We start from the raw sequence: 15,733 nt of genomic DNA, 5'->3' as shown, positions 1-15,733 counted from the left end.
TTTGACTACACATATATTGTACCTCAAAAAAGATCAGTTAAAAAAAAAAGTTAACCTTACGAACAGGTTCCAAACATTACAGAATGGTACAAAATGAAAAGCATACAGTCCGTAGTGCTCCCAACCCCTCTGCCTCAAAAAAACACAACAAACCTTCAGCATTAGTTTCCTGTGGAGCCTTCTAGAGGGAAAAAACACTGTTTTATGAAAAAATAAAAAACAACAGCTTTACAATATGTATCTCTGCTGTGCTGTGCTTAGTCGTGCAGTCATGTCTGACTCTTTGTGACCCCATGGACTACAGGCTGCCAGGCTCCTCTGTCCCTGGGGATTCTCCAGGCAAGGATACTGGAGTGCATTACCATGCTCTCCTCCAGGGGATTTTCCCAACCCAGGGATCGAAGGTCTCCTGCATTGCAGGTGGATTCTTGACCCTCTGAGCTCTCAAGGAAGCCCATTTCTTTGCTACCCCCTGATTATTTAAAAGCCCCACCCAGGAAAGATGGCTTCTAGGAGGACAATTACCTGCAGCTTCCTGGCTCCGTGCCGTCACCCCTGGCCCCATGAAGGGCAGAAGCAGCTTGAGTTGAAATCCTCTTGTCAAACACCAGTGAGACGAGGCACTAGGTCATATTTGGGTTTGGCTAACAGGTCCTAATGCGAAGAACTGACTCATTTGAAAAGACCCTGATGCTGAGAATGACTAAAGGTGGGAGGAGAGGGGGACGAAAGAGGATGAGATGGTTGGATGGCCTCACCGACTCAATGGACGTGAGTTTGAGCAAGCTCCAGGAGTTGGTGATGGACAGGGAGGCCTAGCGTGCTGCAGTCCGTGGGGTCGCAAACAGTCAGACACGACTGAGCGACTGAACTGAACAGAGCCTTATGCTCCCGTCCTCAGGAGGAGTAAAGGTGCGCGCAGAGATGACGTACAAAGCAAAAAGCCGCAGAGCACAGCCTGTGGAAGCTCCTTGGCCTCTCTCCTCCCCCGGTGGGTGGGTCCCAGGACAGTGGGGGGTGGCCCCACCCATTAGGCGCACCTGTGCATGTCTAATTAGCCCCTCTGGCTGTGGGCGGGGGTCTGCCTGGGACCAGAAGTCAAGGCCCCTTTCCGAAGGACAGCGAGTGTCCGTGGGAGCACAAAATTTAAAATGTATGTTCAAAGACCAGGCTTTGGCTTGTAACGTGACTGACTATGTACTTTGTCCCATAGGATGCCATCAAGAAGCCGTTTTTACAGACTGAAGCCGAGTCGTCATTCTCAAAATGCCAAAGGTCCCTGGAGGCTGTCGTGCAGTGGACCCAGAATGGGGCTGGGGATTCTGACATGGCTCCCAAGGAGAGTCTGGCACCAGATGTGGGAGCCCCTGGATTAGGCTTGTCTTCCACTTAAAGGCTCAAGGGCTCCAACTCTATACCCAGATCCACTAATACCTCCTCTGGTCTTTCTCTGTGCAGCAGCCAAACCTGAAACCTGACCACGTCCCAGCTCAGCTTATGACTTTTCAAGGGCTTTCTGCGGTCCCTGGGTACGTGGCCTGTGAGGTCCTGCCTCCCCTGCTACCCCCAATCCCTCCACAGAAATGACGGCTCCCTCCCAGCCTAGGAGGGGCTGTCCCGACATCACGTGGAAATGGTGGCAGGGGGACAGAGCAGAGGACCAACATTTATTACACGCCATCCCTGTGACATCCCTGGGGGCTCAGCGGTGAAGAATCCGCCTGCCAATGCAGGAGACACAAGTTTGATCCCTGGGTGGGGAAGATCCCCTGGAGAAGGAATTGGCAACCCACTCCAGTACTCTTGCCTGGGAAATCCCATGGACAGAGGAGTCAGGTGGGCCACAGTCCATGGGGTCACAAAGAGTCAGACATGACTAAGTGACTAAATAACAACATCCATGTGTCTGGCTCTGTGGAGTGTTTTCACATACTCCCCTCACGGTGGTCTCACTACCATCCTGTGACCTCCCTTGTATTCCAGACAAAGAAATCGAGGCTAAGTGAGTGGCTTGGCTTGCCCAAGATTCCACAACCACCAAGTAGCAAAGCCAGGCATCTGAGTTCTGTTCTTTCTCTCGAAAGTGTAGGGGGAAAGCTGAAAAGCAAGGAGAAGGTAGAAAGAAAAGAAGGAAGAAAGACAGAGGAACTAAGAAACAAAGAAACAGACACCCTCCCAAAACCAAAAACTCAATATGAAGATGGCTGCTATCAGGGTCTGAGTGGATTTAACTATCTTTGGTCATTTATGCCCAATTGGCCATAAAATGAGTAGATCAGGTATAGGAACGGGTCCCCTGCATTGGGCCACCCCTGGTGGTATTTACACCTAAGCTGAGTTAAAAGCAGCGTGGAACCCAAGCCCACCTCGCCTGGATGGGAAGTGAAGGTCCAAGGCCAGAAACAAACAGAAGCAGCTGCTCTGAGAAGGCACAGCCGCAGCCACAGTGGGGCCTCCTGCTCTCACCTCACACCGGCTTCCAGCGGCCTGGCAGTACTTCTGGAGCATGGAGTTTGCGTAAGTAAGAACTAAATCCAAGCTCCGTGAGGCTCTTGGATGTTGAAACGAGTCTTAACCAAATTCAATGCCAAAACAGAAGTTAGCGATTTCGAAACCCTAGGTGCACCACAGAGGTCTTTGCTTCGGACAACGACTCCAACTACTGCCACTGACCACTGCTCACTCTCAGACAGAGGCCACCGAGGAGCAGCAGCAGCAAGCTGGGAACGAGCCAGCGTCGTCCTTGGAAAAACAGTGCAGGATGGGACTAATCCCTCCAGCCCTTCCCTACACACTCACTACTTCCGGAGTTTTACGAGATTCCTTGTAACTTCCTTTTTAGGAGGGTAGATAAGCTCCCACTTTACCATTTTAATGACAAGTGAAAGAAGAAGGGCCTTCCCTGGTGGTCCAGTGGTTAAGAATCCACCTTGCAATGTAGGGGAAAGTGGGTTCAATCCGTGGTCAGGGAACTAAGATTCTTCACATGTGCATGCCTGACTCTTTGCAACCCCATGAACTATATAGCCCACCAGGCTCCTCTGTCCATGGGGATTCTCCAGGCAAGAGTACTGGAGAGGGTTGCCATGCCCTTCTTGGGTGTGCTAGTGTTTAGAAACTATAATTTAACCTGTACATGAATCTCAGTGTATTATTATGCCTTTTCCAGTAAAAATATTTAATTCAGAAAGGATCAGTAACATGCCCAAGGTCACACTGACAAGTGGCAAGAACTTCCTCAAACCCCTTCTGTCAAATGAGCTGATGAAAATGAAATGAAGAGGCAAAGCTGGGATTCTAATTGGATCTGTATCATCATCGAGCCTTCAGGTTCCCTGCCATGTGGGCCTCCCACACAGGACAGCCTTATCAGGTGAGCAAAACTTGTGGGGCATGAGTGACCTCCTTCAACGGAGGAAATTATACCCAAGCTGGGACTTCCCTGGTGGTCCCAGTGGTGAAGAATCTGCCTTACAATACCGGGGATGAGGGTTCGATGGCTGGTCCCGGAAGACCTCACATGCCATGGGGCTACTAGGCCTAAGCACCACAGATACTTAGTCTGTGCTTTAGAGCCCGGGAGCCACAGCTACGGAGCCCACAGGCCCTAAAGCTCTCAACATGAGAAGCCGCTGCAGCGAGAAGCCCACGTACCGCAACTAGAGAGCAGCCCTTGCAGCAACGACGGCTGAGCCACAGCCAAATATAAAATAAATTTTAAAAAATTAAAAAAAAAATTCTGGACACCTTATTAAAAGGTAACGGCCTGAGAATTTGTGGGGAACAGCCTGTGCAGACAGGCCTGTGCAGCTGGAGCCCACAGCTCTAGCTCAGCTTTCGTCTGGGTGGGGAGATTTCCCAGGCTGGTCCCTCCCTGGGTCCTGCCCTAGTTTGGACTTTGTCCTAGTTTTCTGAAATTAGCTAAAAGAAAGAACTCAAGAGCCCAAAAGAACCATGGGGTTGGCAAGAGCAAACCCCTAGGAGGGGCATACCCGTCCAGGGTCTCCGTTGAGCAGTGCCTGAGGACCGAGAGTACCTTCGCACAAGGACTAAGAAGGTGAACGGCCCGTCCACAGTCAGATGAGAGCAGGACAGCTAGACGCATGGCCGTGGTGTTCGGACGACCACCGAATCGCCACGGCGCTTTCATTCTCTGAGGGATGTCCAGTTAGACGACCAGGAGCTACATCGGCTGCAAATTTCCATCACAGCTGTCTCACCAGTCTGCACACCAACTGCCTGGCAACGTCAGGAGTGGCTTCTACATTTGGTAACTCCTGAACTGTGCCTCCCACCAAAGAACCAGAAAAGGAGGGGTCTGACCTCACAGAACTCAGTCGTGACCCCAGGAGCCAGGAAAAAGACAATCTTCTTTAAAAAATAAAATTAAATAAATAAAAGATCCCACTCATTGAGCAGCAGAGGGAACGACAGTATGCTAAGATGGACAGTGATCAATCTCTCTATAAAGTTCTCTCTACAAAAGAAGCCAGACTCCAAAGAGCATGTACCATATCATTTCGTTTACAGAAAGTTCAAAATGAGACAGAAGTTTCCTGAGGTGTTCAGAGTCAAGAGATGCTTGTCTCTGTGTGGGAAGGAGGCCATGATAACTGGAAGAAGCATGAAAGGGGCTGTGGGGGTGCTTGGCAAGATTTCATTTTGATGTGTGTGCTGGGCATACACGTGGTATTCATTCTATGATAATCCAAGTTGTACACTGCATGATCTGTGTGATAGCGTGCATTTTATATGTGGATAAAAATGACAAATTGAAAACACATTACAGACAGAAAGGGGCTTATACTCATGACTATCTGCTTGTAGAATCCCGTCTACATACAATGGGCTGGAGGCTTTTTAAAAAGCACAAACCCATAAGCCTATTTTCTCACCTTCAAATGGTTTCTTCACGGTTTTCAAATGCAGTAAGAGGTTTTGGGTTTTTTTCCCCCCAGGCTGGGTATCACTGAATTTCAGGGCCTTCATGAAGCCTTTTCCTGCACTTGGCCAATCTCTGGATGAGCCAAATCCTGCCTGTGGGCCCACAGACAGAGAGACTAAGTCACCCCCAGGCCTCCCAGGTCTGATGCTGGGGAAAGCAGAGACACGAGAGCAGGAAGAGAAGCAAGCTTCTCCAGATTATACAACCGACTGGCTAGTGGGTGGGTGGCCTTGGGATTCTCCGCTCGAGGACCATAGCTTTTCTACTATATGTCATTCCACAGGGGCCAATTAATAAACGCTCTCCTCTGGGGAATGGAGAAAACCGAGCCCGGGAGGCCCTGGGCTGCCCTCTGTATACAGAGCACACAAAGGGGCTGGGGAGTTCCTCTCCAACAGGAAGTCGTTTGTCTGGGAGAGCCAGGAAGTGGGGGCTGGGGTGCTGAGTCTGCACTGCACACAGCCCAGTGTTTTCATGGAAATGACAGTCTCCTAGTCAAAGCACGGTTGCATACATGGACTCACTCCACTTCAAAAAGAAAAAAAAACAAAGAGGGAAGAAATTTAAAGCCTCTAAATAGGGACCACACAACCCTGAATAATCGTAAAGTTCTTTCTCCACTGTCTTTTTTAGAAAGTGGCTAAAAATAAAGGCTTGACACTTGAAATAATGTAAGCAAGCAGTCACCCGCACGCACTGGGCCTTTCCCTTATATGGCTGCGTTACCCTTCAGCCTTTGAAAAGGCCAAATGAAGAGATGGCCAAAAACCAAAATAATCCTTCAGACGTTTGAAAACGAGGAGAAAGAAGTAGAAGAGTGGGTGACTGACAAACAATCACCAGGCTCCATGGGGGTGAGTAACACTGAGAAGGATTAGTTGCCATAGTACTTGAAAAACATGGGCACGCATTTTGACACGGGACCCCTTCTATAAAGACTATTTTTTGCCCTCTGGCCTCAGCACCAAGAAAACTACAACTGTGGTAATTTAACATCAAGAACTTCAAGACGGAAACTGGTGCGGGGCATGACTGAAAATTTAATTAAGGCCCTTCTCAGCATGAAATCTGCAAAGGAGGTGCAGGCACACGTCAAGGGCAGCAGATGAGGAAGGCGACTCGTGAAGAGGGGCGAGGGTGGGCATTCACGTAAGCACGTCCTCAGCAGAGGTCGGCTCTGGAAGCTTGCTTCCTCATCATGGGGCTCACCGCAGGGTCTGCTGGGTCCTACTTGAGGGGTTTCTGCAGAAAAGGTTAACCCATTCGTGTCACACAAATGCCCTCCTGAACGAGGGAGGCTGGAAAAGTCGCATTTGCATGGTGTTTCACGGTTACAAAGCCTCATCGTTTTAGACAATTCTGGACACAAGGTCCAGCACCTGGCGTGGACACTGGGGCTCGGGAGGTAAGTACCTAACGTGAGACTGGGGCGGGCGATTGGTGCAAGTGGCCCAGCGTGGTGACTGGAGGTGAAGAGAGAAGACGCCTGAGAGGCCCTTGGATTGCAAGGACAGCACACCAGTCAGTCCCAAAGAAAATCAACCCTGAATATTCACTGGAAGGACTGATGCTGAAGCTCCAATACTTTGGCCACCTGCTGCAAAGAGCCGGCTCACTGGAAAAGACCCTGATGTTGAGAAAGATGGAGGGCAGGAGGAGAAGGGGGCGACAGAGGACGAGATGATTGGCTAGCATCACCAATCAATGAACAAGAATCTGAGCAGACAGCTGGGGACAGCAGGGGCAGAGGAGGCCAGTGTGCTGCAATCCATGGGGTCACAGAGAGTCAGACATGACTTAGTGACTGAACGCCAACTCCCAACCTGCAGGCCAGGGCCACTTCCACTCAAAAAGCCTTGACACAGCCCTGGTCAGAGGGCCACGCTGAGGTTTGGATTTCAGCATACCCACTGCCTCTCTCTGTGAAAGTGGACAAGTACTTCCTGTCTTCTGATGCAGACCCTCAACCAGAAAACGACAGGGCAGGTGTGGGCAGGCAGAGAGAAAGGCGAGTGAGGTTGGCACGCATCACCTTGCTCTCTGCGCCCAACTAGGGGTCTGTCCTCACGGCCCCCAGACAGCACTGTCGGGCACGCGCGCTGCTGCCCTCAGAGATGGCCCTCCTGCTACAGAGTGAAATACACACACACACAGAGCTCAGAGCCATGACTTCCAAGGCCAGAAAACCTCCAAGAGCATGGTCACAAACACTGGTGCAGAGGCAGCACAAACTTAACTCTTTCACTCCCTTTCACTCTCCACAGGATGGGCCTTCCTTAGGAAGCCTCAGATTCTTTTTCTGAAAAGATGTCCCACTTTTTGGTGGCACTGTGTACTTCTAATGGCCCTACCGTGCATGCCCGGAAAGACTGCTCTTTGGCTAAGGAATCGATAACAACAACAAATAGCAACACAGCTGGCAGCATCATTAACTGAGGGCTGTGACACTCTAGGCGCTGTCGCCGAGGCCTTTCTATACCCCACCTCTCATCTCTGCCACTACCAGCTGAGGTCGGTGTTCTGGCCCATATTTTAAAGATAAGAAAACTAAGGCTCTGAGTTTGGTGACATGGCCAAGGAAGGCCACTTTAATAACTGCAGGGCTGGGATTGACGCTGCTGTCTGGTTGGCTCCAGAGCCCGTTCTCTCTCGTTCTACTCCATCCGGGAGCCGAGTCAACACAAGAAATGCTAAATCAAGACTGGATAGTACTGTTCGTCCAGGGTTTCTTCTCGTCACCATTCTGCAGCCCAGGATCCCCTCCGCGTGCTCATAAAACACCACCACTGAAATTCCAAGGAAGCAGGAGCACCAGGAGGGTGGAGGAGAGGTGGGCTGGGAGGATGGCATGGTAAGGTGACCCCCAAATACTTTCCTGCTGCACCACTGGGAGGGGGCCTGGAGTTGCAACTTCATTTCCGCTCACTCACCTGGTGAGGCACGAGGCCGAGGGACGTTGGCGGCTCATTCATGCGGTCGTCACTGCTGCTGGCAATGGCATAGCCCCTAAGAAAGGCAAGCGGTGAGAGCTGCTCATTTCAGAGAAGTTTATGTTTAATTTCCATGAGGATGATTGAGAGGAGGTCCGCGGAGGATTTATAAGGATAACCCGAAACACCCTTTGCTAGGCAGTATAAGCCAGGGAAACAAAAAAACATACACAAAAAAACTAATTTTTCTGGTAGAAAGGTAGAAGAATGATAAAAAAAAAAAAAAAAAAAAAAAAGGCCTGTGTTTTGAAGTTAGAAAGACCAGAGCTTGTGGCCACAGGCTACTTGCCGATAAATATTAATTCTCGTTGTCTGAGAGTCTTGTAAAACACCAGGGCACACTGCTGACGTTCTGAAACAGAAACCGTTCTGACCTTACGTTCCTGAGGTGATGTGCCTGCTAGTGCGTGCAGGAAGGAGAAAGAAAGTGAGGAATCAGCGCGGCAGCACGGATGCGCTCCGCCCCAAACCGCAGCGCGGAGTCTCCTTACGTCACAGAAGACAAGCCACACGGGCCCTGGTTCCAGCCCGTGACGACAACAAAGGTGGCCGAGTGGCCGACGTGGGGTTGGTGTCAAGGACTCGCAGCCAGCTCTGAAATATTTTACCCCAAATGCTTCCTGTCCGGGGGCCACAAGAAAACGCAGGTGCCAGGGAGATGACAAAGATGAGAGGAAGACAAAAAAGCTGCTTGTTTCCATTCAACTCGGAAGCAGTTATACTAGTTATGTATGCAAGGAGATCCAACCAGTCCATTCTGAAGGATCAGCCCTGGGATTTCTTCGGAAGGAATGATGCTAAAGCTGAAACTCCAGTACTTTGGCCACCTCATGCGAAGAGTTGACTCATTGGAAAAGACTCTGATGCTGGGAGGGATTGGGGGCAGGAGGAGAAGGGGACAACAGAGGATGAGATGGCTGGATGGCATCACCGACTCCATGGACGTGAGTCTGAGTGAACTCTGGGAGTTGGTGATGGACAGGGAGGCCTGGCGGGCTGAAATTCATGGGGTCGCGAAGAGTCAGACACGACTGAGTGACTGAACTGAACTGAACTGATGCTACCGACACTACAGAGGCCGTCTTTCCAAGCACGCAGAAGGACTCTGAGTTACACAGTAAGTGGAATGGGCGTGTCGATTTCTAACAACCGGAAAAACAAACCTTTCAAAAATTCACTTCTTCCATGTCGGTATTACAAATAGCATATCTTAACAGAGTGCTTAAAGACAGAGTTTGCAGCCAAACTGGGCTGAGCTAAATCCCAGGGTTACTGCTCACCAGCTAAGTGAATTTCAGCAACATGGTTATCTTGGCTATGCCTCTGTTTCCCCATCAAAAATGGGACAAAAGAAAGAAAGAAAATGGGACAGATTAACAGTTCTTTCCTAATGTTTGCTATGAGGATTAAATGAACTACTATTTGTACCGCGCTTAGAATAAAGCATAACACAAGGTAAATACTATGTCAGTACTGAAAATATATAAGATAAATCACAGTGTATCTGTCACACAGTCAGATGTAAGTGTGTTTGGCTCCAGTCTGACTTTACCATACAACCTTGACAGCACTGCCTCTAACAGATATCGAGAAACTCTTAAATGGTTGATTAATTTTCTTTTTCTTTCCTTTGTTGTCTTTCCTTTTCTTTTTTCCTTCCTTTTTTTTTACATTACTTTTTAAATTAACTTTTGTCTCACTTTTATTTGCTAGATGAAAGATGAATTCCTTCTACTGTTTGTAAGTCATAAAGGAAGATGGTCCTTGCTTGGAGAAGCAGGGTCTCTGGACCATAGCTGCACTAGTCTCTGCGTCCATGCCGTGGCACAGACACAGCGTGCTGCACACGGAGCCTACCAAGAGCCCCAGGGCCAAGGCGGGACGAAACACGCCAGCCTACTCCTTTCCTTTCTCTCACAAGCAAGCCTAATGCGCTAAGTGCTTAATAAATCAAAAAGCTGAATCAGCTGAAAACCATTTTTATAACTGGTGTGGCCTTGGTAGACTCGGTGGTTAGGACCAGCCCTCCCATTGAGAAGACACAGCAAAGCTAGACGAAGTATGACAAAAAACCTGTGTTTGAAAGCGTGGGAGAGTTCCCAAGGTAGGGGAGAATTACAGAGCCAGGTATGTGAGAGGAGGGAAGCCCACAGAGGTAACCTAGGCATTTGCCAGGGGAGGTTCACCCGGAAAGCGATCGCCAGTCTCCAAAAGCAGTGGCCACTGGATCAGAGGCTGAACAGTGATCCTGACCGACTCATGGGGCTGATGGTACAGTCTAGAGCTAAGGTCTGCCCATAGGGAGGAGCCATGGAGAACATCCCAGGCTTCAAGTTGGGATCATGGCGGGGATACATCCTCAGACTAAGGGAGAGCCTGAAAACAGACAAGCGCTAACTGGATAAGATGGTCTAAGATGGCAGTCCACTTGGCCCAGCAGTTTGCCAGGAAGAAATGGAAATCACAACATCTGTATAATTTTTCACAAAATGGCCAGGACTCAGTCAAATAGCCAAGCAGATGCAAAAATTGAGGAAATTTAAATACTGATTGGACATGTGATAATATTAGGGAACTGCCTTTGTTTTTAAATGTAAAAACAGTGGAGATACATACCAAATAGATACATTTTTATGACTGAAGTACTATGTTTTAGATTTGCTTTAAAGCAAGTCAGTGGAAGAAGAAAAAACATGGACAGTAGTACAGATAAATGATGACTGGTCATGTGTTGGTAATTACTGAAAATGGATGGTGCATACAAAGGAGGTTTTATATATACACAAATGGCTTGTGTGTATGTATACACATAACATAAATCTTTTTTCATATATGCTTTATTTTTCCATAATAAAAAGGCTTTGTTTAAAAAAAAACAGGTATATGAGGAGATAAAAACAATAGACAAGAGGAGCATACTCATTAGAGATCTCACATAATGGGCATATCTGATAAAAATTAAAAGGAAAACATGATTAAATGTTTTCAAAGAATAAAAAAAATCACAATTTCAGCAGAGAACAGGAAATGTGTAAAATAAGATCAAATTATTTCTAGAAATTCTAGAACTGAAACATATAATAATGAAATTTAAAACTCAGTGGACAGTTTAACAAATAGACATAGAAGAAGAGAGAATCAGTAAACTGGAAGATAAGCCAAAAAGCAAACAGCCAGACTGAAGCAAAGAAAGACACAATGACGGAAAACACAGAAAAGAGCATCATCGGTTCTAACATGCAGCTGGGGACTCAAAAGGAAGGAATCAAGCAGAGGCAGAAACAAGGCTTTAGGAGATAATGGTGGAAAATTTTCCACCGTGGGTGAAAAACATCAAGCCATGGATTCATGAGGCACTAGAAAGCACAATCAGAATAAACACAGAAATAGGTATATAATAATAAATACAGAATTAGGTAAGTATTTCCAAATCCTGAAAACCAAAGACAATGAGAAAATCATAAAAGCAACTGAGGGCAGGGGAAGGGGCAGAAACTCCAAGTGCACCAAAGCAGAAGCGATGAGAGGAACACCTTGCTCCTCAACAGGGATAATGGCAGCGAGAGACAGCAGGATTACGTTCTCAACATATGACCAACCTGGACAGCATATTCAAAAGCAGAGACATTACTTTGCCAACAAAGGTCCGTCTAGTCAAGGCTATGGTTTTTCCAGTGGTCATGTATGGATGTGAGAGTTGGACTGTGAAGAAGGCTGAGCACCGAAGAATTGATGCTTTTGAACTGTGGTGTTGGACAAGACTCTTGAGAGTCCCTTGGACTGCAAGGAGATCCAACCAGTCCATCCTAAAGGAGATCAATCCTGGGTGTTCATTGGAAGGACTGATGCTGAAGCTGAAATTCCAATACTTCGGCCACCTCATGTGAAGAACTGACTCATTGGAAAAAATCCTGATGCTAGGAAAGACTGAGGGCAGGAGGAGAGGGGACGACAGAGGATGAGATGGTTGGATGGCATCACCGACTCAATGGATATGAGTTTGGGTAAACTCCGCAAGTTGGTGATGGACAGGGAGGTCTGGCGTGCTGCAGTCCACGGGGTCACAAAGAGTCGGATATGACTGAGTGACTGAACTGAACTGAACCAGTATAGAATTCTGTACATGGCAAAAATATTTTTCAGCATAAACATAAAACAAAGGCATCTTTAGACAAACAAAAACTAAAACATCTTTGTCACTGGTATTTCTAAAGGAAATGATAAAGGGTATTCTTTCAGCAGAAGGAAAATGACCTAGGATGGAAGCTCAAGGACACAGAGAGAAAAGTTTAAAAATGGAAAATAACACCAAAAGTAAATGAATTCAACTAGGTAACAGTAACAGTATCTTCTAGGGTTGAAATATATACAGAATATATACTCATTTTTAAATGAGTGTGCAGACACTGCTGGGTGCCTGCCCAACATCCATTCTCCTTTCCTATCTTGTCATAGTTTCGTTCAGAGGCAATGTGCCCAGCCGAAGAGCTACATTTGTCTGTCTTCCTTGCAGTTATAAGGGCAAGGTCAAGTTATACACGAGTTTTAGAATCAATGCATAAGTCTTCCTGGAGAGCCATTTAAAGGGGGTCAGCCTCGGGGACTCCCCTGGAGGTCCAGTGGTTAAGACTCCATGCTTCCACTTCAGGAGGCACAGGTTCAATCCCTGGTTAGGAACTAAGATCTCACATGCTGCAGAACATGGCCAAAAAAAGCGGGGTGGCGGGGCGGGGAAGCCTCAGTTGAACACAATGTGCATCCTTTGGTCATTCCTTTCTTCTTAACTGGAACAGAGAAGCAACCCCGAAGGCAGAGCACTCATCCTGTGACCACAATAGGACAAGCACAGGGAAGAAAGCCAAGAGTGGCTGAGTGCACGATGAAGAAACACAGTCTCTGACGGTACATGGGAACCCCTGTCTTGGTGCCTGCCTCTGAGCTTCTTGCTGCGTGAGAAAAATGCCTCGCCTCCATCTGACTAAGTCACTGAAGATGGATCTGTTACATACACAGCCAAATCCAACTTCTATCATACGTGATTCATGTATTGCCTTTCAAATGCTTAGAGCTAAGAAGATCAAAAATAATATATTAAGAGAATGAAAGCAGGAAGGTCCTAAAGCCCCTATGAAAATTTTTATCCTTCCTTATCATCAATTACCAAACAACCCTAGGAGAGTTCAGTTCTACAAGGACGCAGAGACACAGCTTCAAAGATCACATGACAAGTTTGAGCCCAAAGGATCAAACCAGGTTTTTTTTTTTTTATTCTTGTTTTTTTGAGAGTGGAAAGAACAATACAATTCTCAGAAAAAAGTCAGACTGCGAAAAGGCCAAGGGAGATACAGAAGCTGTCTTTGTTTCAACAGCCATCTCTAGATGGGAAACTCACCCTTCTGGATGCTGCAAAACGGAAACCATCAACTCCACCGCCAGGGCTCCTGCGATCATGGCTAGTCCTGGACGGCTCACAGTGCACTGCTGGTCCAAGGTCCGGTCTCTGGTTGACTGTGGAGAAACAGTCATGGACATGAATGCAAAGATCTGTTCCACCCAAGGTGAGCTGTCAGGAGCATACAACTCCTCCATGATAAAGCTCTATCACACAGCCAGATGCTCACTGTTGGCAGAAATCAGTCAGCCTCACATAATACCATGTCTTGCGAGTACCAAGAAAAACAAAATAGACCTGTTAGGTAACTAAATAAGGTAATACTCTAAAAACCCTCGAGTACCCTGGGGACATTGGTGAGCGGGGCACAGCTGTCCACAGTCGATAATGCCAAGCAAGGCTCACGAGGGATAATGCCACCGCCCCAAATGAGACAATTTTTCTCTTTGTTAAAAGACAATATTTTAAATAGTCTTAAAGGAAAGAGCTGGGTCTCTTTGCCCTAGTGGGCAAGATGGCTGTAGGAGATACTTGAAACAATAAAGAAATCCACTTACATCCCCTGGGGCCACCACATCGTTGCAGAAGTAGCAGCCGAGTTTATAGCCAGGGATGTTGGCAAACAGCGATGAGCTCAGGAGGTCGGCAGACGCCATGGGGTAGCTGGGACACAAGTCCCCAGCTCCCTGATGCCTGGGCTTCTTCAGGCCGTGTCTCATGACAACGAAGGTGTCAAATCCCAAGGCAGCATTGATGACCAGCTGTGAGTTCCAAGGAATAAAAGACCAGAGTTAAGAGACACTTAGATTTTAGGCCATGGCTAACTCCATATTGGGTCAACTTAAAAAATCTGTTTTGTAATAAGTGTTTGTGTTTGACTGTAATTAGATTCTCTAAGCTAATGCTGGTATTCAACCCTGAATATTCATTGGAAGGACTGATGCTGAAGCTCCAATACTTTGGCCACCTGATGTGAAGAGCCGACTCATGAGAAAAGACCCTGATGCTGGGAAAGATGGAGGGCAGGAGGTGAAGGGGGTGACAGAGGATGAGATGGTTAGACAGCACCGCTGACTCAGTGGACATGAATATGAGCAAACTCTGGGAGACCGTGAAAGACAGGGAGGCCTGGCATCATGTAGTCCATGCGGTCACAAGGAGTCAGACACAGCTTAGCAACTCAACAGCAACAATGTTGGTAACAGCTACCCAAGACTGAGGGCTTACAAAGTGCAAGAGACTTGATAAGAGGTTAACATAAATTATCTCTGTTGGTTTTATTTCAAACTCCCAGCAAACGTTTCTTATTTATAGAAGAAGATGCTCAAAGTCAGAAAGGTTATTTCTATACCTTGCCCAAGGTTGCTCAGCTGGTAAGGGGGAAGGCATATAAAACTAAGTCTCCAGAGTTCTCAAAGCCACTCTTTGCAGCATTATGCTGTTGTTTGTCGTTTCTACAGAGATTTTTTTCATAAATCTCGTAGATTTTTTCACGTTATATAATTTACCCTTCACACAGCTTTTTAAGGAAAGCTTCTTTTAATTTATAATAACTTCTGTTAGTCATAAATTGACTCATTCTCCCAAATGTCTGTTTACAAAGAACACTGAAAAAATCAAAGAAAACCACACCAGAAAAGAAGACAAAAAATCACTCAGAATCTCACAGCCCCAACAATTATAATAATAGTTTGAAGTATTTATTATTTTCTCTCTCGCCCATCCCCCTCCTTTCTTTCTCCCTTTCTCTTGCCACCCTCATTCTTTGATAAACAGACATGGATATCTTCATATACATAAACATAATTGACATAAAATATATATATCTTATTTAACTACGTAGTATTTCCCAACATATTAAAATCTTTGACATTGTAGCCGGGAGCGGTTACACACTATTCTATCATGCGTATGCACCCTGACCTACTGAACCATCCATTCTTTCGGCCCTTCAAGTTGTCACGGGCCCGACCGTGGTGAATGAGGCGGAGTCTGCGTCCTCTGGGAGCTCACATTCCACTGTGAGCGCACGGGGCTCACAGGGTAACATCTGGGCTGCATGATGGTGCGTGAGGCCGACGGTCTGCAGAGGAAGCCCTTGGCCTCGGGTCAGCAGGCCACACAAACACCCCTCTGCTTCAGAGGTGGGGGCGGACTGGGGGGCACTCCACCCTGGGAGATGGGGCCCACGTTCTACCTTTCTCTTGCTCGCGGCGATGACGGCAGGCAGCCACCGGCTCTCCCGGGTGTCCATCAACAGGAAGACGACGTCGTGGCTGTCAATGAGCTGCTCCAGCTGTTCCACGTCCCTGCGGGCCTGCTCCAGGGTGACGCTGGAGAAGTTCACGGGGTGCCCCGGCATGGGGATGCTCATGTTGAACCCTCTGGCGTTCTGGGGACACACCC

The 15,733-nt window shown here is 47.5% G+C and overlaps 1 protein-coding gene across 22 annotated transcripts in view; it reads right to left on the bottom strand.

Annotated features, from left to right (window-relative positions):
* ATG7 (autophagy related 7) overlaps window positions 1–15,733 on the bottom strand; it is a 274,102-nt gene that overhangs the window by 177,861 nt on the left and 80,508 nt on the right. For 19 of the 22 annotated variants that reach the window (NM_001142967.1, NM_001083795.2, XM_024983110.2 and 16 more), the window contains 4 exon segments: window positions 7,876–7,951; window positions 13,328–13,443; window positions 13,885–14,088; window positions 15,525–15,719. In NM_001142967.1, coding sequence (NP_001136439.1) covers window positions 7,876–7,951; window positions 13,328–13,443; window positions 13,885–14,088; window positions 15,525–15,719 — 591 coding nt within the window. 22 annotated transcript variants of the gene reach the window in all.

Source organism: Bos taurus, chromosome 22 (assembly GCF_002263795.3).
Source record: "Bos taurus isolate L1 Dominette 01449 registration number 42190680 breed Hereford chromosome 22, ARS-UCD2.0, whole genome shotgun sequence".
In the NCBI taxonomy this organism is placed as follows: domain Eukaryota; kingdom Metazoa; phylum Chordata; class Mammalia; order Artiodactyla; family Bovidae; genus Bos; species Bos taurus.
Note: the sequence above shows the minus strand (reverse complement) of the source record. Positions and strands in the feature narration are given on the sequence as shown.